The 24,815-nt window shown below is 28.3% G+C and overlaps 1 protein-coding gene across 1 annotated transcript; it reads right to left on the reverse strand.

Moving 5' to 3' along the window:
* Positions 1-373: 373 nt before the first annotated feature.
* On the reverse strand, positions 374-16,648 carry LOC122503226. Its single transcript, XM_043613694.1, has 5 exons — positions 16,559-16,648; positions 6,359-6,562; positions 1,921-2,049; positions 827-1,013; positions 374-733 (listed from the first exon to the last, which is right to left on the reverse strand). Exons 1-5 carry the CDS (start codon positions 16,636-16,638, stop codon positions 482-484), a joined length of 852 nt encoding a protein of 283 aa, XP_043469629.1. The 5' UTR covers positions 16,639-16,648; the 3' UTR covers positions 374-481.
* Positions 16,649-24,815: the final 8,167 nt, after the last annotated feature.

Genomic DNA, 24,815 nt, shown 5'->3' on the forward strand with positions numbered 1-24,815 from the left:
ATAAATTTCTCAAATATAAACATTTTTCAATTTTTTTTATTCAATTCAGATTCCTTGTTTTATTACGAATCCATACATATGTAGTTTGCCTTAAAAATTTTAGTATTTAAAAAGTTTAAAATTTATTATTAACTGACTGATTGTAATTCTTAAGTTTTTTCAGAATTCAACTGAAGTAAAAAGTAGATTATACAGCCAGAGAAAATATATATTTACTTGAAAGTCAAATTTACTATGAATTTATTTGAGTGTCAGTTCATAATAAATTAAAATTTTTTTTAAATATTAACATTTTTAAGGCAAACAACATATGTATGGATTCGTAATAAAATAAGGGATCTGAATTTAATAAAAAAAACTTTAAAATGTTTATGTTTGAGAAATTTATATTTTTTAAACACTGTCATTAAGGAAGGATGACTTAATGAGGGATTAAGGGACCAGGCGCCCCGCTGTGCTACGTTCGCTCCGAACCCCGAGCTCAGGCCCCTGGCCGCATGGTGGGAGAATGCCACTTCCCCTCACGGGAGCGAATCGATGACTGCCCGTGCAGACTACCGACGATAACTGCTGCTGGAAAAATTCGTCTTGCACTTGATTGCAAAGCACTGTTGTAACTTGAGACTAATTTTCGAACTTCAAAATCAGGCACTACTTCTTTTAAATGTACCAGAACACCTGTTAAATTATCTTCGTCTGTAGAATTTAAAAGTGCCCAAGCGCAAGGGAGTACCTTTGTACGTGAATAAAGAGTAAAAATTATTTCAAATTTCATGTATATAATAATATTATGAGTGAAAATATACGAAGCCTTGATTTTACTTACATAAGTATTTTTGAAACACATGATTGTCATCAGGTGATGACAATTAACATCCTGCGGACTTGATTTGTCCGAAATATGAATGTAAAAATCTCCACTGCCTGTGACTAACGACATGTATTCAGGGTCAACAATTACAACTGCTCCACCGCCGAATATAGGGATGAACCTCAAAGTACCATTTTCGTACCTACACGGAAAGAAAAGGTCTGGAAGAGATATCCATAAAAATATTGTTGAGCAGAATATTGTTGTGTTATCCAATTCAATGGAAGAGACAACTTTTAGAATGGAAGCACATTCCATATTCAATGGATGAGGGAGCCATATTATATTGTTGAATCAAATATGGATGTGACATCCATAAGCATGGTTGGGCTTACAATTCATGCTATGGATTTTCACATATGGCTGCCTCATCCATATAAACTTTGGTTGGGAGATCCATAGTTAGTTCAAAATTTCGATACATGTTGCGCGCAATTCATTATCATGGCATCCATTTAAAAATGGACGTCTCAATTTGTCCTTCGCGTCGGTCTCTTGTCGAGTCTATATAATCGGGTTGTGAGTTTATTGTGTATAAATAGTGTTATAATTGTTTATTATTTATTATCGTTATTGTCTATTAGTGTTTATGTAAATTTATTTTCATGAAATATGTGTAGAGTATATAAGGAATATTATATGCTCAAATATTGTAGTTGCGTGTATAGTGTAGTGGATAGGGTTAGTGTTTAGTATGCGTTAGGTCTAGGGTTCGTGTCTCCCCCATCGGTTAATAATTTATTTCGTAAATATGCGGTTATTCAATAAGTGGTGTGTATTAATTAACAAAAATGTGTATAAAATATCTCAAGTGACATAGAATTTAATTAATTGAGTGATTCTAATTTTTTTGTTTCCCATTTCCATTACTATGGATCACCCAACCATAGATCTTTTGCTACTCCAACAATATACAGCCAGCCATAGAATATGGATGCAGCAACCTTAACTATGGATATCCTGTATTTTTCAATATAATATGGCTGTGATATCCATGTATCTGGATGTGTCAACTATTCCTTTTTCTCCGTGTACGTAGATGAGTCCACCTGTCACTATTTAAAATTGTTGCATACTCCTCTAAGGAGTGTGGTGTCTGTGGGACATTTCTTCTTTCCCAGACATTCATTAAGCTCCGCACTGATTCGAATGGGACCCCAATGCTCGCATTTTCGTGACTATATATTTAAAAGAAAATAAATTTAAAAAATGCATATAATAAATACAATTATAACAATTGTTATATATAGATTAAATCAGAATAGAATATCAAAAATATATTTTTGATAATACGAGGCCTACTTTAGGCCTCGTATATTGATACTTTATTACGTAAAAATGTCGTTTTAAGCGATTAAAATTATACAAAAAGAGTTGAACAAATCATTCATTAAATTCAATTTTTTTTACAAGAACTTTATTATTATTTACCTTTCACTGATTTCTAAATGCAATTATTCAAAACCTCAATAAATTTTTAATTTTTCGGAAATATGTAATTCAAAATATTGAAAATAATAGTAAATTAAAAAAATAATATTAAAAAATTCTAAGAATTAATTTTTTATGAATATTTAAATATAATTTTTAGAAGCTGATTATCAGCAATTTTAATTATAAAATTTACACTTGAGGATTAATCACTACATTTTTTGAGAATTCAACTATACCTATATATTTTAAACATTTACAATTAAAATTCTTTAAAAGTTGATATTTTTTATCAACAGTTAAAATATTAATGGTTTTATACTTAGATAAAATTTTTTGAATAGACTAAAATTTAATATTAGATTAACTTGGACTAATAAAATTAAATTTTGTAACTCAATATATATATTGCAGATTTGCTTCTTTTGAAAAGAACAAATAGGGTCAGATGGGGTAAATAGAAACCAGGGGTAAATCGAAACAGTAGTTATTTCAGTTAAATAAAAAATTTAAAAAATAAATACGGCCTCAAACCTTGAACCTCAGATCACCCCCAACAGGTTTCAAGTACTTTCCTATTTTCTGATTGTCAATTAGCAGCATTATGTAAACAAAAATATTTGCTACTGCACAAAAAATTGAAAATCAAAAAAGAAACCCTTTCACTTTTTTTACTCGTATTTGGAAATAAATAAAATAAAAAGTTATAGTAAAATTTATAATTATCTCTCATTAATACAGGGTTACCACAGGTCAGGGAAATCAGGGAATTCAGGGAAAGTAAAATTGGTCAGGGAAGTCAGGGATTTTTATTTAAGTAACTGGGAAAAATTGAATTTTAAATAAGTTACAAATGAATTGAAGAAATTCAATTATTTTTAAAAGTAATAAAATTCTTCGCAAAAATTCAATTACCTATGTTCAAAAATTTTAAAAAATTCTCATCGAAATTCAATTACTTTTCATGAATAATAAAATTCATCATAGAATTTCAATTATTTTTCATACAATTTTAATTGAATTCCTCGAAAAATTTCATTATTCTTGAAAATTTTATTAAAGTTTCTAGAAAAAATTCAAATTTGTTGATAAAATTCTGTATGATAATTTAGTTTCGAAATACATTCATTTATTTAATAAATTATTTATTTTTGTATTTAAATAATTGAATTATTTTAGAATTTTCCAATAAAAGTTGATTTGAAAATGAATATTAGTTAAAATTTTAGATAATAATTGAATATTAAAAGCATTATAGCATGAATTTTTAAAAGTACATAATTAATTTATGTATTTTTCAAAGAATTTAGGGAAGAGTGGGGTAAAAAAGCCACATTTTTACTTTTGATGCTGTAAAATCTGTATTTAAAATTTTTTTTCTACCACACGCACCGAAAGTACACCATTTCCTACGTGTTTAGCGGGAGAAAAGTGTATGATTCCCTGCGAGCGGGAGGGAATGTACATTCCCTCCCGGCTAGTGACGTCACCGGGAGGGAATGTAACATTCCCTCCCTGTGAGGGAGGAAAAGTAACTTGCTTTCTCGGTAATATTATCAAAGTATGACCATTGATGAATCAGTTACGTGAGTTACGTCAGCTAAGTGACTTACGTAACTTACGCGAGTTACGCAAATGGTGTAGTTACGTAACTTACGTAAATGGTGTAGTTATGTTAGTCTTTCGAGTTACAAATAATAAATGATTTACGTAAGTTACGTAACTTACGTTACTTACGTTACTTACGCTACTTGCGTAAACCTACGCTCTTTGGGTTAGTTTAGTTATTTTAAGCTTTTCACAAACTTTCAGTTACCACAGTTGTAACTATACCGCCCCCAGCTACAACTATACATTCAAAAGTAACAATCAAACTGCCGCGTTTGTACTTTCGGTATACGTGTGTTAGAAAAAATAGTATGTGCAACTCGGGAGGAAAATTGATTTCCACTCGTGTTTTACAGTTCTCGGCTTCGCTCGCAAGCACTCGCCTTCGGCTCGTTTGCTCGCTACGCCTCGAACTGCAAACTACACTCGTCGGAAATCATCCATTTCCCTCCCTTGATGCACAATCTACTATTTCTCAAATTTCCAATTGTTATTGAAAGTTTAGTTATTAAGCTTGAAAATTCTTGACGGAAATATTTTACATTCTCATCATATGAGAAAGTATTAGTTTTGGTCGAAAATTGACTTTCGCTAATTTCATGAAATCTCGACGTTTTGGGGTCCCCTGAACCCAAAAAACATGGTCCGGCGATGGTGTCTGTCTGTTCGTCTGTCTGTCTGTCTGTCTGTCTGTCTGTCTGTCTGTCTGTCTGTATGTCTGTCTGTCTGTAGATCAAAAATTTTGTTCCCACGATAACTCTTGAAAAACTTAGCCGATCGTTTTTAAATTTTACACACTTAAAGTTGGTGCAAAAATGAATGCTAAGTTCGTTAACTAGCTTATTTCTTCAAAAACTACTTTTTTTTTTTTTTTAAGTTTTTGGGTCAGTCAGCTTAACTGTGTTAAAAAAATTTCTATTGATTTTGTAAAATGTTATAACTTTTATAAAAATCCGTAGTTAACAACAAATCAAAAAGCACGTTAAAAGTTTTTTAAAATTTCATGTTTCTGCTAAGAGAGTTATTATAATTAAAAATAACTCCACAATTTTATTCATCAAGACCAAAAATATACATTTAAATTCACTTAATATCGCAATCATCAGCAAAGAAAAACATATGATGAGAATGTTATCCTTAAAGTCGTAGTAACTTTAAGAAAAAAAAATGATTTATGAAACATATAATAGGAAACAAGAACAAGAACACAAATAATACACAACAATTGCAGACTACCGCGAGCGAAGCGAGCCATTTGCGCGCGAAGCGCGCAACAACACACGGAGCGCGAAGCGCGACGTGTGCAATAATCGCCGGAGCGCGAAGCGCGACGATCAATATTTGCGCGCCCCGAGGCGCGCTGAAACTTGCGAGCCCCCGCGCGAAGCGCGGATGAGAATGTGTCCGCGCTTGCGCGGACAGATTTTTTTATCTCATGAAAGGACTAAGTTATAAGAGTTTTACGAAAGCACTGCAAGTGGCTTTTTTGCACCACCTGGTGGGGTGAAAAAGCCACCCTACGATTTTAGCAAAACATGTTATCAATTTAGGTATTTTTATAGTTTTCCTTTATTTATATGACAAATAGTCTTATTTGAAAAATATTTTTAAATTATGAAAGAGTTTTTAGCAAGCAAAATTGAAAATTATATTAAGTTTACCTGTCTTCGATTTGCACTGCCAATTTTTCGTACCTTTTTTAGAAGTTCTCTTTAAGTTTCACCACAGATAACATATTTCGTTGCAACCGTTTATTCATTGTTTATTTTTTTAATGCACTTTGAACTACTTTTTCGTCGTGTTTAATTAATTTTATTAAATAAACACGAGAAATTTTGTAAAATTAGAAGGTTAGTTTAAATAGAAAACAAGTGAATTTCACAAAATATTCAATGGATTTTTTGCCCTGGCTTTTTTACACCCAAGACCAGTTATTAGAAAAGCAAAAATAAATTGTTAATTCAGTTCAATTTCCAAAAATTAACATTGTATACGTTTTCGGTATACTTTTCTCCTTATGTACAAACATTTACTTTTATTATTCGTTCACTTAATCAGATTATATAATAGTTTTTAAATAAAACTCAAATGGCTTTTTTACACCATGGCTTTTTCACCCCACTCTACCCTACTTAAAATTGTATTAAAAATAATTGAAATCATGTGAAGAATTTTATTACTTTATGAAAGTAATTGAATTCTTGCAACGAATTTTTTCAAATTTTTTTTTTAAATAATTTAAATAATGTAAAGAGTCTTATCATTTATGAAAATAATTGAATTCCTGCATTGCATTTTAGTACATTTTTTTAAATAATCGAATTCTTTTGAGAACTTTCATTAAAAAAGTAGATTGTGAAAATATTTGAATTTCAACGAAGAATTTCATTCTTCGTTGGTTCGAATTTTGCATTGCTCTAATTATTTATTATAAATTAATATACTTACAACGGTCTTATCTGATTGTAGATAACTCTGCTATTTGCAGTTTGTGTTATGCGAGCCCTGCGCAATTCTTCTTTAAAAATTTTCTCTTGTTCGAAACGGGCATCCGGCTTATGCGTGTGTTTCGTCGTCACTTTATATAGGCCATTGAAGAAATTGGCACGGCCATTGCATCTTTTTGTTCTATGGAACCTGCAGATGAGATACCTGAAAAAATTCCAATATCATGTTTAAAAATACACAGTTTTCCTTTCCCTGGGATATGGCCCCTACCCTGAGAAAACGAATTATTTGGTTCAAACAAATTTTGTTTAAATCAAACTTAAAATATCTTTGCTATGCAGTCAAACATATTTAAGTTTAATTCAAACATATTTCTTGGTTCATTTAAAGAAACAATATATTTAATTCAAATATAAGTTATGGTTGATTTTAAATTATTTATAACAAAATTTTAAGTTTGAATGAAACATAAAACAGAAACAGAAAATATGTTTGAATTAAACATAATTATTCAAACAAATAATATTTTTAAATAAATATTTTCTATATATTGGAATTAAGCTTACAAACTAATTTCAATTAAACGAAGTCATTTAAAATTATTTTTCTATTTGAATTAAATGTAATGTTTTCCCAATGTATATGTATATGGGGCATTCCAGGCCAAATCGGAAATTATTTTGCTTTTGCATCTCAAATTTTTTTAAAACATTTTTTTTCTTTTACTACACTTTGAAATGAGCTACTTTGATTCTTTTCTATATACAGACTTTTGAAAAATGTCTTTTTTTACGTAAATTTTTTATTAAATGCTTATAACTCGGTCAAAAATTGATCAAATTGGACGTTTTTATAATGAAAAGTTTTGTTTTCACTCGTAGTTTTTAATAAACATATTTTTAAAAAAATTGTAAATAATTTACGATAAGATTTTAAAATTTTTAAAATATAATTTCATTTTTATCAATCTATGTATATCGATCAATTTTTTTCAAAATTTTTTGGAAGAAACTAGCAATAAATTAACAATTTTTAAGCCTTGTCCAATCGTGGGCAAACGAATAAATGATGGGATCTATTTATTTTGAAATTTTTAATTTTTATATGCACAGTTTAAACGGTAGGTCTAACTTGTCATTTGACCAAATCACAATTTTACACAGAACGACAACTCTTACTCTCATGACTCGAGAAACAAAACTAACGAGCACGTTTTTGGCAAAAACGCTTCAGCTCGCGAAACTTCCGTTTTCGAAGGTTCTAGAAGCTTCTTGAAAGAGTTCGTAAATACAACCATTCCGGCTCAAAATAAACACGTAACATTTATACCGGGAAAATATAATTCGAATATTTTAATAGAGAGAGAGAGAGAGAGAGAGAGAGAGAGAGCAATCGATGGGGGAAATTTCCTATTTAAGAAACATCCCTTACCAATGAAATAAATTAGATCATGCGTGGATTTTACTTTGTAATTAATGTAAGTATGGATGTCAACAATATTCATAATATTGAATAAATAATATTGTCAACTAGTTTCAATTTGATACGGTTATTAGAATTTAATAATAAATAAATGAAAAACATTAATTTTTTCGCCTTGATACCTTTTTTAAGTTTGACAGTCCTCATGGTAAATTTGATTATTCTTTTTTTTTCGTGTACAAAATAGTGAATTGACCTTGAATGAAATGTATAATTAATTATTCTCACAGCAATATTTAATAATTTAATGAACTTAACTGCACTGCATAATAGTTGAGAGTAGTAAGAGTAAGTGAAACGGTAAGATAAGTGAACGACCATTAGTGTGAGAGAGAGAGAATAACTTGTGGTTTTCGAGTAGGTATCTACTTTATGTGCACGGCGTTCATTTTTCGAAAGAACTGGACTGAGTATTATTTGTTCAATATTCGCTTCTATTATTGACTTGTGTTTTGTACACTGCCGCGTTCTTTTAACAATTACATGAGAAAGTAATTTCTCATTCCAATTTTTTATACTCTTATTCCCTCTTAGACTATATAAACAGTCTTGTTTAAGCTGATGAATGGGATAACTTGTGTTGAGTCCCAAAGTGTTCAGCTATGAAACTTCTAATACTATAGTGTGTGTACCTGTCACATATTATTCTATAAAGGAGTACTACACTGACTGCATAAATCATTTTTCCATTTTTCTCCCTGTAGTGCTTGTTTCTTACAAAAAATTTTGAAAAAAATTGATCGATACATACATTGTTAAAAATGAAATTTTATTTTTAAAATTTTAAAATCTTGTCGTAAATTATTTCAAAATTATTTAAAAATATTTTTATTAAAAACTACGCGTGAAAACAAAACTTTTTCATTATAAAAACGTTCAATTTGATCAATTTTTGACCGAGTTATAATAAGCATTTAAAAAAAATTTACGTAAAAAACGTAATTTTTCAAAAATCTGTATCTTCTGATCCGTTTTATGAAAAAATTTGAAAAAAATCAAGGTAGCTCTTTTCAAAGAGTACTAAAAGAAAAAAAATTTTGAGATGCAAAAGCAAAATAATTTCCGATTTGGCCTGGAATGCCCCGTATATACTTAAACAGGATTGCCACAAATATTTAATTTTATTTTTCCCTGACTTTTCCTTGATTTCCAAATAAAATTTTCACTTTTTCCCTAACCATAAAGCATATTCTGATTCACTCTAAAAATTATTATATACTTAAAAAAACATTCTATTACATTTACTTAACAATTTCTTAAATTGTAAAATTATTCGCAAACGTCAATAACTAAATTTTTAAATAAATATTTAATTATTTATTTTTCCATAGGAATTCAAATTCTTCAAAACATTTAAAATTAAACATTTTTAAAATTAAACAACTTAAGAATATTATTATAAAACATAAAGATATTAATTACTCCGAGTCTTTGATTCGGAGTGATTGATATCTTCATGTTTTATATAAAAATTTTAATTTCCATAAAATTTAAAAAAAAAAATTAAATTATTTACAAAAATTATAATAAAATTTGTTGCAAGAATTCAATTATATTCATAAATAATACAATTCTTCACATGGTTTCAATTATTTTTAATACAATACCCGTGTAGAAAAATTGTTGGGTTCTAGTGTGGTGCCAGAAAGACAGTCTATTCTCTAACTGGGCGCTGAAAAGTCTGTCTGACCATGGGCTAATCAGACCAGTGACGATCGAACCACGCGTTGGTCCATACTGGACGAGCTAATCAGGGCTAATGAGCAGTGCTAATATTTAAAATTTTAGGTTCGATTTCAATATTTCAGTTTTTTAATTTTAAATAATTTACCCAAATTTACTCGGTTCTCACGTTTTATTCAATGTAATGTGAAAATATGAATTATTAATAATAAATAAATATTATTGTTATTCATATATATGTGTGTATATGTATTTAATGACAATAACTTATTATTATAATAATTATATTATTTTCAAATAAATAATATACTGCACTAGCAGTAAATATTATTTAAAAGAGTAATATTGAAAGATAATTTTAATAAAAAAACAATTTGCGTTAATTGGTACATTTGTTAAATTCATTCTTTAACAGGCCTTTAACATTATTTACAAACATGTTTACAATTTTAATTTATAACACTTATACAGATTAAATACAGTAATTTTATTATTTTATATAACACTTACAATGAAAAATATCCGCTCGCATGTGGCATCGAACTCACGCCCCCCACCCTTGACGACTCGACTCGAAGCATTTAAACCGCACGGCCACTGAAGTCTGGGTGTGAACTCTCCTAATTTACTATATCAATGCCAGTGTCATATATTCTGTTGCTTATAAAGACGAAGTGAAAACTATGACTAAAATTATTACACATAATAATCCGAATTATTTTAATTATTATATATGAATATTTAAATAAATAATTCTTACTACAATTATAATCATTAACCATTTTTTAATGAATTACTTTCAGTTTTATCAAAAATTTTTTAAATAATTGAATTCTTATGGCGAATTTCAATAGAATTCATAAGTATAATTATACACTTTTCGAAGAATTCGATTTATATTCAATTAAAAATAATTAAGAAATTCTGAGATTAACTAAGAAATTTTGAATAATAAAAAAATTTTGAGAATTTTATTATTTATATAAAAATAATTGAATTATTGAGAAGAAACTTATAAAAAATTTGTAAATCCTTATTGAATTTTTGTGAAAGGTTTTTTATTTATGAAAGTAATTAAATTTTTGCTTACATTTTATTTTGCCAAGAATCTTGTTAAAAATTTGGAAAATAATTGAATTTCAGAGAACGATTTTATTATTTATAAAGATAATTGAAATTTTGATGAGAATTTAAACAAATTTTTGAACATAATTAAATTTCTGTGTAGAATTTTGTTACTTTTGAAAATAATTAAATTTCTACAATAATCTGTAACTTCTCCAACACTCAATTGTTTATAGTGTTTTTAACTAAAATTCTTCTACAGATAAATTATTTTTAATAATTAATCAAATACAATATGTTAAAAATTTATCTAATTTCAGGAGAATTTGAATTATTAGGCATTTTTAAAAAATCTAAGATCTTTAGAATTTTTAATTAAACTCATTGAAAATTTTATTTATAATAATTCATATAAACCTACAATATTTATTTTTGAACGATTCTTTAGATACTAAATTATTCCATTGAATTTTGAAGTGACAATCCATGTATAAATTCAAAGAAGACCGACAAATCGGGCACTAAAGTCTTGATTGTACTTATTCCCGGGTAGCAATTGAAGTCTGGATCAGGTTTGTAACTGATCTGGTTAGATCTGGGCCAGATCTGGTAACCAAGTCTGTGCCAAAGCTGGTTTGAAACGCGGAACATGTCTGAAACGTGTATATAACCAGATTTGATTTTCTGTTGTTCGTATGGTAACAAGGCGTTCGACAGTACCTAGCATGGGTTCTTGCTTTTTTCTGGTCATTGCTCGGCTATTTATTATAACAGCTTTGCTTTTTGTAAAATTTGTGTTTTTAGTTGAAAATATATTTAATTTAAATACAATAATAATATTTTTATCTTTTGCTATAGTTCAATTTTTTTTCATTTTAAGCTGGAAGAACTACTTAAATACACACTCCTAAACACAGTATTTCATTTTTTTTATTAAAGTCGTAGCTTATAATTATATTAAGAAAATTCCTAAACGCAGGGATTCGAGCACCTAACTATATATCGCAACGCAGGTTTTGGTGACGTAGGGGACGCAAGATAAAACGCTTTAACCGCTCGACCATCTCGGAGGTCTGAGAATCTGGGCTTAGAGAAAAATTGCATTCAAAAAGCAGAGCAAATAGACTCTCTTTCTCTCTCTCACTTACTGAAACCCGAAAGAAAAGATAGGTAGAACCCCTGCGGTTCAGGGTTACTTTACGCGCTCATGCTACGTTTGGGAAATTCCCAAAAGTTGTTTATATAGTACATTTTCAGATTTCTCGGTTTTTAATTTGTAAGCATAAATTACTTGTGTAGAGTAATAATTATAGAATTTATTGTAAATACAGGGATTTGTTTCCCAGTAAATATTTTTGAATATTAGGTTAAACAATTATAAATCTGAATTCAGTCCAATAGATACATTAAGTAACCAACTGTTTAGTAAAGTAATTTTAAAAAGCATACAATTATATTTTAATTGTGCTCTCTAAATTTGAATCAGTTAAAAATCACTGGGTTAACTAACAATAAATGACTGAAATTTTACTTCTGCAATCAGTTAAAATTAACTTATTTTCAATGACAAAATTAATGGTTATCAGTAAAAAACAACTAAAAATTGGTCAAATTTTATCAATATTTCAGTGTATTACAAATTATTATTTATTTGTAAAATGGAAAATTTGATCCAATGGAAGGTAGATAAAGAACAACAAATAGTGTTATTTCATTTATTTAACGACGTTTCGATGACATGGTTTGTCATCCTCTTCAGGTTAACTTCGTCGACTTCAGGTCGACGATACTATTTTATGTGTACATAGGGATAATATTGACTTAGTTGTTAGTGTTTTTAACTCTTATCATAAGAACTTACAATTCACACATGAAGTTCAAGAAAATAATAAAATAAATTTTCTGGATGTTACTTTAATGATTGATGAGTATGATCAACCAATTAAGTACAATTGGTACAAGAAAGAAATTGCATCTGGTAGACTCATTAATTATTACTCTCATCATCCTATTCAACAAAAAATAAATATTGTATACAATCTAGTAGATAGAGCAATATTACTTTCGCATTCTTTGTTTCACAAGGACAACTTAAATAATGTAAAAAACATTTTAAATGATAATGATTATCCATCTGACTTCATTAATAAATACATAAACATCAGAAAAAATACAATCAAGTGCCATAATATCAATAATACAATTAAAAAAAATTCCCGCGCTCTCATTTATAATAAAATGCATAAAGTTTGTATTCCATTTAATTATCCTGACTTCAATAGTTTATCTTATATTTTGAAATCTTACAATATTCTAACTATCCCAATTGTCAATAAAAATTTGAAATCAATTATTAAATTAGGTAAAGACAAAACTGAAAAATTGGCAGAAACAAATGTAGTTTATAAGTTTAATTGTAAGAATTGCACGGCTTGTTATGTTGGTGAAACGAAACGCACATTAAAAACACGAATTGATGAGCATAAAAATAATAAATCTGTTACATCTGTAGTGAATGCTCATCAATCTGGATCTGGTCATGAGTTTGATTGGTCTAATGTTTCTATTCTTGACCGTGAACCTGATTATAAAAAACGCTGTTTTTCTGAAATGCTACATATAAAAAGTAATAATTTACCAAGTCTGCTTCTGGTTTGGACCATGTAAAATTCCAGATCCGTTCCAGATCTAGAATAACAGGTCTTCATCAGATCTGTACTCTGGTAGCGACTTGGATTTTGCTACCCGGGTTGATTTGTACTTTAAAAATTTTGAATTCTAGTGATGCCAATGAAGTCCCATATAGCATACAGTTAGACAGTCTAAATTAGACCGTCCAGAAAAATCCTATATAGCACACAGTTAGACCGTCCAGATTAGACCGTCCAGATGCGTCTAGTTGGGGCAATCTCTGGACTCCAGACTGCCCCGAAATTTTTCTACACGGGTATTTAAATAAATTTCTTGCAAAAAATGTTTGAAGATAATTATCTTCAAACATTTTTTGCAAGAATTAAATTAGGTACATTTCACAAATAATGAAATTCTTCGCTGAAATTCAAAAATTTTCAAAGTTTACATTTTTAATACAATTTTTCAAAAGAATATAATTATTTAAAAAAAAGGAAAGAAAATTCGTTGCATAAATTCAATTATTTTTACAAGTTATAAAATTTTCCACATGAATTCTATTATTTAAAAAAAATTGATAAAATTCGTTGTAAGAATTCCATTAATTTATTTTAATAAATTATAAAATTTTTCTGAGGATTTCAATTATTTATAATACACTTTAAAGTAAATTCCTAGAAAAATGGAATTATTCTCTTAATTTTTTTGTAAGAATTTAATTACATTTCACGAATTTAATTAATGAAATTCTTCGTTGAAATTCAAATATTTTCACAATCTACTTTTTTTAATAAAAGTTCTCAAAACAATTTAATTATTTAAAAAATGTAATAAAATTCAATGCAGGAATTCAATTATATTCATAAATAATAAGACTCTTAACATTATTTGAATTATTTAAAAAAAATTTGAAAAAATTCATTGCATAAGAATTTAATTACTTTCATAAATTAATAAAATTCTTCACAGGATTTCAATTATTTTTAATTCAATTTTAAGTAAATTCTACGAAAAATGTAACTATTTTCAAAAATTTTGTTAAAATTCTTCGAAAGAATTCAATTATGTATTTTTTAAAATTAATGCTATAATGCTTTTAATATTCATAATTATTATCTAAAGTTTTAAATTAATATTCATTTTTAAATCGATTTTTATTGGAAAATTCTACAAGAATTCAATTATTTAAATACAAAAATAAATTATTTATTGAATAAATGAATGTTTTTCGAAACTAAATTATCGTAATGAATTTTATCAACAAACTGGAATTTATTCGAGAAATTTTAATAAAATTTTCAAGAATAATTAAATTTTTCGAGGAATTCAATTAAAATTGTATTAAAAATAATTGAAATTCTATGATGAATGTTATTATTCCTGAAAATAATTAAATTTTTGTAAAAAATGTTATTATTTATGAAAACAATTGAATTATTGCAAAGTTTGTTTAGAATTTTATCAAAATTTTTTTTTAAATAATTTAATTCTTTTAAAAAATTTTTATTAAAACTGTAGATATTGAAAATCATTATGAATTGAGAAAAATTTTTTGAAAATAATTGAAATTTTGCAAAGAATTTTACTAAAATTTTTGAAAATAATTGAAATTTGGAGAAGAATTTGATTATTTTTAAAGATAATTGAATTTTGACGAGATTTTTTTTAATTTTTGAACATATAGGTATAATTGAATTTATGCGAAGAATTTTATTACTTTTGAAAATAATTGAATTTCTGCAATTCATTTTTTGTAATTTATTTAAAATTCAATTTTTCCCAGTTATTTAAATAAAAATCCCTGACTTCCCTGACCAATTTTACTTTCCCTGACTTTCCCCTGATTTCCCTGACCTGTGACAACCCTGTTAAATGTCTTCTGAATATTGCTTCATTATTAAAAACAAATTATTTTGTTAAATAAATATTTAAATACTTATTTATCCTTTCACAGAAAATGAAGTAATGAAATATAAACTAACATTTTTTTGTTAAAATTTTTAATTAAAATTATTCAAAATTTGTATCCGTTTTTGAGAAAATGATGATAGGCCTAAATAATGAGTTAATACTTTTCAAAAATAAATATTAAAAAATTGTCATATTTTACAGTACTTACAATTTTATAATGTCTCGAACATTCAATTATATCTTCAAAAATTTTAACTGAAATTGTTTTTAAATCAAACTTTTTTGACCTTTTTTAAAATTAATTTCCTAGTAGAAAAATTAATATTTGTTTGTTAAAATAAATTAAATCTTGCAAAAGGTTTTATTCAAATTTTTTAAATGATTTAATTTATTTAAGAAAATCCTATTACCTTGAAAATAATTTAATTTTTGCCAAAAAAAAATGCCAAAAAAAAAAATTCTTTTGTGACATATCATTAATATTGCAGATATTAAAAATATTCAAATTTTTCAAAATCCTTAAAAATAATTGAATCGGTCCAAAAAAAATTGATTACAATGTTTTTAATTGTTTATAAGAATTATATTTACATTTTTTTCTTATTAATGAATTTAAAGTAGTAAAAATATTCTAAAAAGAAAGAAAAAAATAGCTTTTAGTGTCACAAATCAGAAAAAAAACAGTAAATAGTTGGTTATTTTGTAGACAGGTGCAAAACAAGTAATAGCGACTCTTCATATTTTCATTGGATATAAGTGAAAAATTAAAATGGCGTATGCCTTTATTTTATAAGTTAAGGAACTCCTACTGGTTAGGGTCTGAAAATAGATTTGAGGCTATTAGAATAGAGCAGAGAATACGCAATGAATTGAAGGACTATAGAATAAGGGGACGAACGCGTGGTAGAAATAGGATACTACTCGTCAGGTTGCAGTAAGCATTTCAAGGCCGACTGATATTATTCCTTTCAAGCCTCGCGTTCGTCCCCTTTTTCTAGGGAGCCCTTCAATTGTTTCCGCCTTTACCTTCGGAAGGCCGGCTATTAAGAGACATATTTTTTACTTTAGGTAAAAATATAATATTTAGGTAAAATTATATACGCATAAAATAAAAGGTATTTTTGTAAAAAATATACAATAAAACGCTTTAAAAAATTTGTGCGTTTAATAATTTTAAATTTATTGCAATTTTAAATACTCTATCAGAAGTTAATTGTTTACAATTTTTGTTAAGATTTGAAAAAAATGTTATATATGATGAAAGAAATAACAACATAAAAAATCTAAAATGGCACTGTGTGTTCGCGTCTAAGGAAAGGGGGATTTTGAAGATTTTATGTGACTCGGTCACATGTATTTAGAGTCATTTTATAGTTTTCTTCAACCAATTTTTTGTTATTACTGGATAATAATACAAGTATTACTTACACTTTCCCATTTAATATTTTACTCGTTACATAATGATGTCCATTGTGAGTGTACTGATGTTCTTCGTTTCTGTCCTCCATTGTATCTAGACTTCCTGCTTGAAACTAATCCAATTTTAACTGATAAATGGTGCAACGCGTTTCCTCACCGAAAATGCATAAAAGAGAAAGACCTTCATATGTAAATTCCCTCCCTAGAATGGGGATCCCCCCATAGAATGTTCTAGAAATTCTAAAAAACATTTTAATAAAAAAACGATTAATAGATGGTGCCCCGATCGGACTGTTTGGATAAATGTTGTTGCCAATATTATTTATAGTGTTGAACATGAAAAAAAAAGATTGAGATTGTTAGAGATGAATAAATATAATAAACCCATGATTCTGTCATTCAATTTTCCGTTATAGCGTTTATCCTTAACTAATCATACCTTTGATAATAAACATTCTTTTGATTTTGACAATATAAATATTTTACATATTGAAACAAATAATTGAAAAAGAAAAAATTTAGAAATGTTCTATATAAAAAATAATACTAATAGTATTAATTATAGAACAGATATTGATAATTTAGATAAAGTATATTATAATTTAATTACTTCTTATAAAACATAATTTAAAAAGTCCAATAACATAGATTTCTTCTTTACCAACAATACCTGGACCCTACTACATAACCCAACCTCTCTGTCAAAACTCTTTAATCATAGAAACACATTTCTAAAAAAATGTGCTTCTACAAAATTTTGAAAATTTATTAATTACATATTAAAAAAAATCAATATGAATTATAAAAAATTTTTTGAAAAATTTTTTATTATATGCTGATATATTTTTTTTTTCTAAAGGGTAAGAAACTTTATTACTTTCTCTTTTTCGGAAATTAAAATATAACCTTAAAATGCATTACAATTAGATTTGAAACAATTTTTTAATTTTTTCTTTTTCAGATCATTTTATAATTTAATCCTTTTTGAAATCTTTTGTGCTTTGTCTTAATTTTGGATAATGTATTTGTGAAAATTATTCATCCCCTGATGAGGAACCATATATGGTTCGAAACTAGTTGGGATTTCAAAATAAATGTTATCTAAACAAACCGTAAAATAGGCCTTTTCATTATCTTACAAATGAATAAGGTTAGAAGTTTATTGGAAAAAAGAAAAACGTTCTGATTTCTTTTGATTTTTAAATGAAATCCTTTTATGTAAAAAGGATAGTTTCACGTGATTTGACGTTTGTAAACAAATTAAAATATTAAAATAAAAAAAGTTTATTTACTCTTTATATAATGCAAAGGTAATCTGCACAAATAAATTTAATGATTAATAATAATTTATTTATTTATTTATTTGAACATAAACGGGTTTCAGACGAACCCTTTCGTACAAAAGTACTGAATTGTAAATTATATAACAAAAGACCTTAACAACTATATGAAGGTAAGTTATGAGAACGCTAGGCGGAACTATAATGTTAATGGTAGTAGTATAACAATTTTTGCAATGCAGTTGTAAATCTATTCAATGAAGTGTCGAAGAACTCAACCGAATCACTTACAGTATTTGCTTCTCTACTCAACCTTATCATCAATGAATTATTTACATAGTTCGTATTATGATGTTCAATTCTAAACAATGAGCGATATCTAGATGGTCTGAAAGGTACACTTAAATTTATTAGTGACAAGAGTGTTGGACAATTTACAAAAGCATTCAATATTTTGAACATAAAAATAAGGTCTGCATACAGAAATCGAGTTACAATCTTAGGCATTTTTAGACGCTCACGCAAGTTATCATAATTATGTTCATGAAAATTGAATGGTATATATAACTGTCTCGCCGCGAAACGAAGAAAACGATTTTGAACACGCTCCAGTCTAATAAGTAAATACGCATAATAAGGTACCCAAATAACTGATGCATACTGTAGTGTACTTAATACAAAAGTAAAGAATAGTACTTTTAGAGTACGTTCATTTCGAAATAACGAGGCATTTCTCATAACAAAGCCCAGAGATCTAAGAGCTCTACTAATGGTTTCCGAGATGTGAGAATTAAATGATAAGGAACTATCGAGTATAACACCCAAATCACAAACCTGAGTCACCCTTTCAATTTCATCCTGCCCAATTGTATACAAATAGTAAAGAGTACGTTTACTCTTGGAAAAAGAAATGACCGAGCATTTTTTAATGTTAAAAGACATGTTATTTTGAAAACACCAAATTATTAGGTTATTCAAATCAGATTGCAAATCAATATTATCCTGATCATTTCGAATAACTTTGAATAATTTCAAATCATCTGCATACAAAAGGAAAAAAATATGTTTGAAAATTGATTTAATGTCATTTACATACAATATAAACAAAAGAGGACCCAAATTTGATCCCTGGGGAACTCCTGATGTAGATAAGAAAGGTGTAGAGTAATTATTATTGAATTGTACAGATTGATATCTATTTTCTAAATAACTTTTAATAAATTTTGTTAAATTACCAGAAAAACCCAGAGCTTCAAGCTTTGTCACAAGAGTATCATGGTCCACCCTATCAAATGCCTTAGTCCAGTCTGTCTATATTACATCAATTTGTGCACCCTTCCCCATATTCAATAGTAAAAAATTAGTGAAAACACCTAAATTAGTTGTCGTAGACTTACATTTTACAAATCCATGTTGCTCTTCAATGACAATATTAGAAACAGAAGCATAAATTAAATCAAATAATAAGCTTTCAAAGATTTTCGCAATGCATTTAAGGAGCGTAATAGGCCTATAATTTCTAATATTTTCATTATTATTACTTTTATAAACAGGGATCATAATTCCTTTTTTCCATTCATAAGGGAAAACAGAGCAAGAAATAGATTTGTTAAACAATATGTACAGAGGTTCTAAAAATGCATTTGAGCAAGTACGTAGAAGGAGAGGTGACACATTATCAGGCCCAGCTGATTTGTGTATGTCTAATTTATTTAATTTTTCAAGAATGTCTTCCTTATTAATATACATATTTTGAAGATAGATAGTAGAGTTTGAATTAGTATTATAATTAGGAGGTGACATAGTAGGAGGCGTATAAACAGATTCAAAATATTTTGCAAACAAATCACTGATATCACAATCATTATCACAAATTTCATCATCGAGATACATTATGTTAGGATATCGTGGTTTTTTGCGCACAGAATTAACATGTTTCCAAAAAAATTTAGTATTGTTTATGATTGAATTTTCAGTATTACGTAAATAAGATTGATAACATTCTCTAGATAAAAGTTTACATTGTGCCCTTAGTTTAGAGAAAATTAAATAATTATTGTTCGTACTGGATGATTTATAATTATAATGTGCTAACTTTTTTGCCAAAACTAGTTTTTTTATGTCAGTAGTAAACCAGTGTGGATATTGAAAGGAGTACAATGGCTTAAGAGGAACGTATAAATTTAATGCTGTATACAAGTGTTCATAAAAAATCGTTATCGCAGAATCAATGTCTGACACATCAAATACCAAATTCCAATTTATACCATTTAAATAGCAACTGATTGCGTCAAAGTCTGCATTTCTAATGTCATAATTATTTATAACAGGGTGGTCAAGGTTACATCTATTATCAATATTATTTTTTTAGCCATTACATGTAATTGTAAAGGTGGATGATAATCATCAATAGGTAAAACAAAATCATTAGAAAGACTTAAAGCATAATCAATCGAATTACAAAACACCAAATCTAGAATAGAATCATGAACATTAGTAAACTCATTTATTTGCATCAGATTAGCGACATCACATGTGTCAGAAATAATCGACGATATTACTTCATGCTGCATGACAGAAGTATTTTTAGGCAAACAAGGAGGACCGTTTTTACTATTATTCCACTTTAAAAAAGGTAAATTAAAATCTCTAAGGATGGAAATATTCGCATTAGGATAAGAGAATACTATATTTTCAATAATTGAACACATGTCAAAATATATATTAGTTGAAGAATTCGGAGGTACATAAAAACAACCCAAAATATAGAGAGTCGAATTTTTTTATGAATTTTATAAAGATATGTTCAATAGTAATAGAATTAAATTATAAGAGAACATTTTAGAAAATGTTTTGATGCAATCAAAACACCTCCCCCCCTCTTACCCGTATTTGTTGATTCACATCTATCTTACCGGAAAACATCGTAATTATTGAATCCAAATTCTTGGGAGTTAATTCCAGGATGTAGCCATGTTTCGGAGAAAATTATGATATTAAAGGGAGAGAGGGGAATGTTTTGACGCAAAGCATCAATCTTAGTGCGAAGACCTCTCACATTTTGATAGTAGACATTGAATATGACAGAATTATTAGTGTGTGTAGGAGAGGTGTCAGCTTCGTATTCACGGTAAAATACCTCATTAGTTATCAATCGTCCTTGTGAGGGTTCGTTAGAATAGTTAAAGTAGTTTTCATCAACCTCCGATTTTTCACTATGACAGGATTCCCAGACCGAAACACTATTTTCAAATTCTCTTCCCCATCCAATTGACGTGCTTCCAGCTGATTTTTGAGAGCAGAAATCTCGTTCAGTTGCATTCTTGTACGGTCCTGAGAGAGATATATGTTTTTGATTGTGTGTGAGTGACTCACGTCTCGCTTGGCAGCTACAAATATTCGTAGAGCTGCTTGTGCCTTCTCCTCCGTCGCAAACGTAAGTTTGCTTGGGCAGGGCTTCTGCTGAGGAGCCTGCGTAATATTACCAAGTATAGTGGCTTTCATATTCTCGAGAATGTCAGGAGGGACGAACACTTTCAGGAGCTTCAGGACAGCTGATTGCAAATTATTAGAGTTGTTACTGGTTTTTGGAGTATTAGTAACTAGTTCATGCTGCTGAAACCCGAACAAAATTAAATTTTTTTTCCTTCGCCCACGATCCTCCAGTTCATGCATACATTGATTTACAGTTGGAGTTGGGATACTTTGATTGAGATTAGAATTTTCCACAGATAACACCTTGCCTTCTACAATCAACATACGATCAAATAATTCATCTATTTTAATCTCACTTGCGTTTATGCGTTGACTAACATCATCCAATTTAGTGTCAATGTTGTCGAATCTCGAGGAGAAAGAATTTCTCATATCTGCTAATGCTTTCAAAATAGTGTCGTCGTTAGAAGAGTTAGGAGAACGTTGTCTTGGCCTGCAGCACTTAATGTATGAACCATCAACATTAGTACCCGTTTGCATAGCACAACTAGGGTGATAAATAGCATCACAACCTGAGCAAGAGACTGAGTCTTTTACCAGGTTCTTGCCACACTTGTAACACTTGTTAGAAGACATCGTAAATTAATCCAAGTAAATTATAGGTTAGGTGCACGAGAAGCACAAACCAAAGCACAAAAAACTGAGAAAGAATGTCACTTTTTGAGAGAAAGAAGCACACATATCAGATAAAAACTAATAGTTCACGAAAAATGTGAGTGCACAATTAGTCCGAATATCCAAAACACAACAAACAATCAAGAAAAATCAAGAGCGAGACGCGAGCACGTGTTAATGTATAGCCACCTAGGGGCAATTATTTAATTATTTTTTAATTATTTTTAATTTAATAAAAATTAAATTATTATTTTAATAAAATAAACAAAATACAAAATTTAAATAAAATATTGTCAATTTTGGATAATTATAATAATTATTTATTTATTCGAAAACTGTAATTTAATTAATTAAAAAATGTAGTATCTAATTCATAACTTTTTGAAATTTTTAAAATTGATAGAAGGTTATATATTATGGAAATTATAATAAAAGAAATTTAGTTCTTCTTTTTATACTTATGCATATTTAAAAAAAAGTATTAAATTAAATATATATAGTCCAACTATCCAATTTTTTTACTTTAATTATGAAAAAATTAAAATCTCTATTATCCGAACTTTCGATTATCCGAACCTAGCCTTGCCTAGGTTAGTTCGGATAATCGAGGTTTCACTGTAATTAATTTCGTGATGATTATGCAGGACCGATAAATCTAAAAATTTTTGAATTGCATATTTCATCTTCTCTTTAAGTCATTTTAAACTCCTCATGTTTTAATTTACTGGAAATTAAAAATAAAACTTAATGTAGGAAATTATTTGCTGATTAAGAATTTTAATTAAGGAAGATTTCGACTATATCAGCAATTAGTGACATCCATCAGACGTCAATTGAACTCTTTGGTTTAGAGTCAGGTGTTATTCTTAAGATAATTATTCCGATATGGTTGTCGGTAAATAATTATATTTTTGAATTTAATTTTTGATCTGAAAAAATAAGCTGCGTGAACGACTGCACTGTGCATCTGTGAGGACTCGAACCCCAGTTAATAGCTGCCTTTCGCGGGACTAACGCCTACCAATGCACCATGCCAACACAGCATTGGTAGGCGTTAGTCCCGCGAAAGGTTGCTATTAACTGGGGTTCGAGTCCTCACAGATGCACAGTGCAGTCGTTCACGCAGCTTATTTTTTCAGATCAAAAATTAAATTCAAAAATATAATTATTTACCGACAACCATATCGGAATAATTATCTTAAGAATAACACCTGACTCTAAACCAAAGAGTTCAATTGACGTCTGATGGATGTCACTACACGGAAAAAATAAGTTCAGCAGATTTTACGAAACTAATTTCGCACTAGCGGATATTTAAGATTCCTTGACGAAGTTTTTCAAAAACCCAGAAACTTTCACTACTTTAAGCAGAACAATTTTCGAGAAACTGCAACCAGTAATGTAATTTATAAAACAAGCTTGAATGTAGAAATGTTTCGTATTTTCTGGTGAACATTTTATCAGAAAATGGTAAAAATGTTTCGTGCAATCTAAAAACGCTTGGTTTGAGTTTTCACTTCGCTGTCTATCGTTAATTCTCGATCACAGAGTTTCGTAAAATTCTATACGGGGTGTACCAAAAGTCGCGTTATAAATAGATATGTTGAAGCTTGTCTCGTCGCGTCGGTATTAACTTGTCTGCTGTATATAGAGATAATATGCGGAAGGAAAAAGAGAACTGCTTTACCTGCCGGTAACATTTGGATAATTGTTTTCTTTTACGTATTTCACATTTCATTGTTCCAAATTCGTAACATTTTTTATGTGATTTTGTAATCCAAACTTTTAATTATTATTAATTTCTTTTAATTTACATTCCAATAAATTTTATAGTTTATCATAATATTTACCGATGACAATAAATGTACATATATATTAATTTCTCAAAATTTTAATTAATTCTAATTTTTATTAGTTTTAACTGTTATTACTTCAAATTTTAGACAATTTAATATTAAAATTTTTTGAGTTTGAATTTAATTTTGAAATTTTTTTTGCAATTTATTTATAATTTAAAATTAAGAATAAAATAATTTTTTAAAAATTGAAAAATTTTATAGAGATTTTATAACCAATTATAATTAAAAAATGTTATTTTAAAAACTATAAAATATTTTGTATAACTTTTAAAAAATGATTTTTTTAAAAATTAATATTCAGTATATTGACATTTCTCACAAGCGCAGTTTTAATCTTCTCAGTTAGTATATAAAGAAACTCAATTCTTTCATCTACAAGTGCGAGTTATATTGTATGTGCGTTGCGTCAGAATTCGTTTATATGTATGCGTATTTCCGTTAAGTTAGTGTCAGAATAAAATAAGCCAATCCAAGCGAACCATTGCGTTGTAGAGGGCAGTCACATGTGTCGAACCAATCATCTATCTCCTATACAAGACGAGAAAAAATGATCTTGAGAGCTCATTGGTACATTAAGAAATTCTTTTTTCTGCTTTATTCGTTTTTGTCTCCGTGAATATTTTTTTCCGTGGTGCATGCGCTTCAGGCTAAACATTTTACAAAACTCTTGAATCAGAACGTCCAACCGATCATTTGTGAATTCCATAGAATTTTTTTTGAGTTTTCGAGAAACGCAGTCATCATATATTACTATTGATTCTGTTTTATCTTATACTAAACTCCTCTCCGAATCCGCTATTCCAAAATTAGTTTCGTAAAATGTACTAAATTAATTTTTTCCGTGTAATTGCTGATATAGTCGAAATCTTCCTTAATTAAAAATAAAACTTATTTTGAAAATATTGCAGTAATAAAAATAAAAATATGTCTACTCTCAGTCACAACGAATTTTGTAACTTTGTTGATCGCAGAAGGGCAAACTTCTCACCATTATAAATTAATCTCAATGTATGCTAT

Source organism: Leptopilina heterotoma, unplaced genomic scaffold (genome assembly GCF_015476425.1).
Source record: "Leptopilina heterotoma isolate Lh14 unplaced genomic scaffold, ASM1547642v1 Lhet_248, whole genome shotgun sequence".
Taxonomy (NCBI): Eukaryota; Metazoa; Arthropoda; class Insecta; order Hymenoptera; family Figitidae; genus Leptopilina; species Leptopilina heterotoma.

Coding starts and splice junctions, on each gene's coding strand:
- LOC122503226 (XM_043613694.1), bottom strand. CDS start 16,638: ATGGAGGACAGAAACGAAGAACATCAGTACACTCACAATGGACATCAT. Junction 6,563..16,558: donor AAAATATTAAATGGGAAAGT/GTAAGTAATACT, acceptor GAATTTTTTCAG/GTATCTCATCTGCAGGTTCC. Junction 2,050..6,358: donor TACAATCAGATAAGACCGTT/GTAAGTATATTA, acceptor TTAAATATATAG/TCACGAAAATGCGAGCATTG.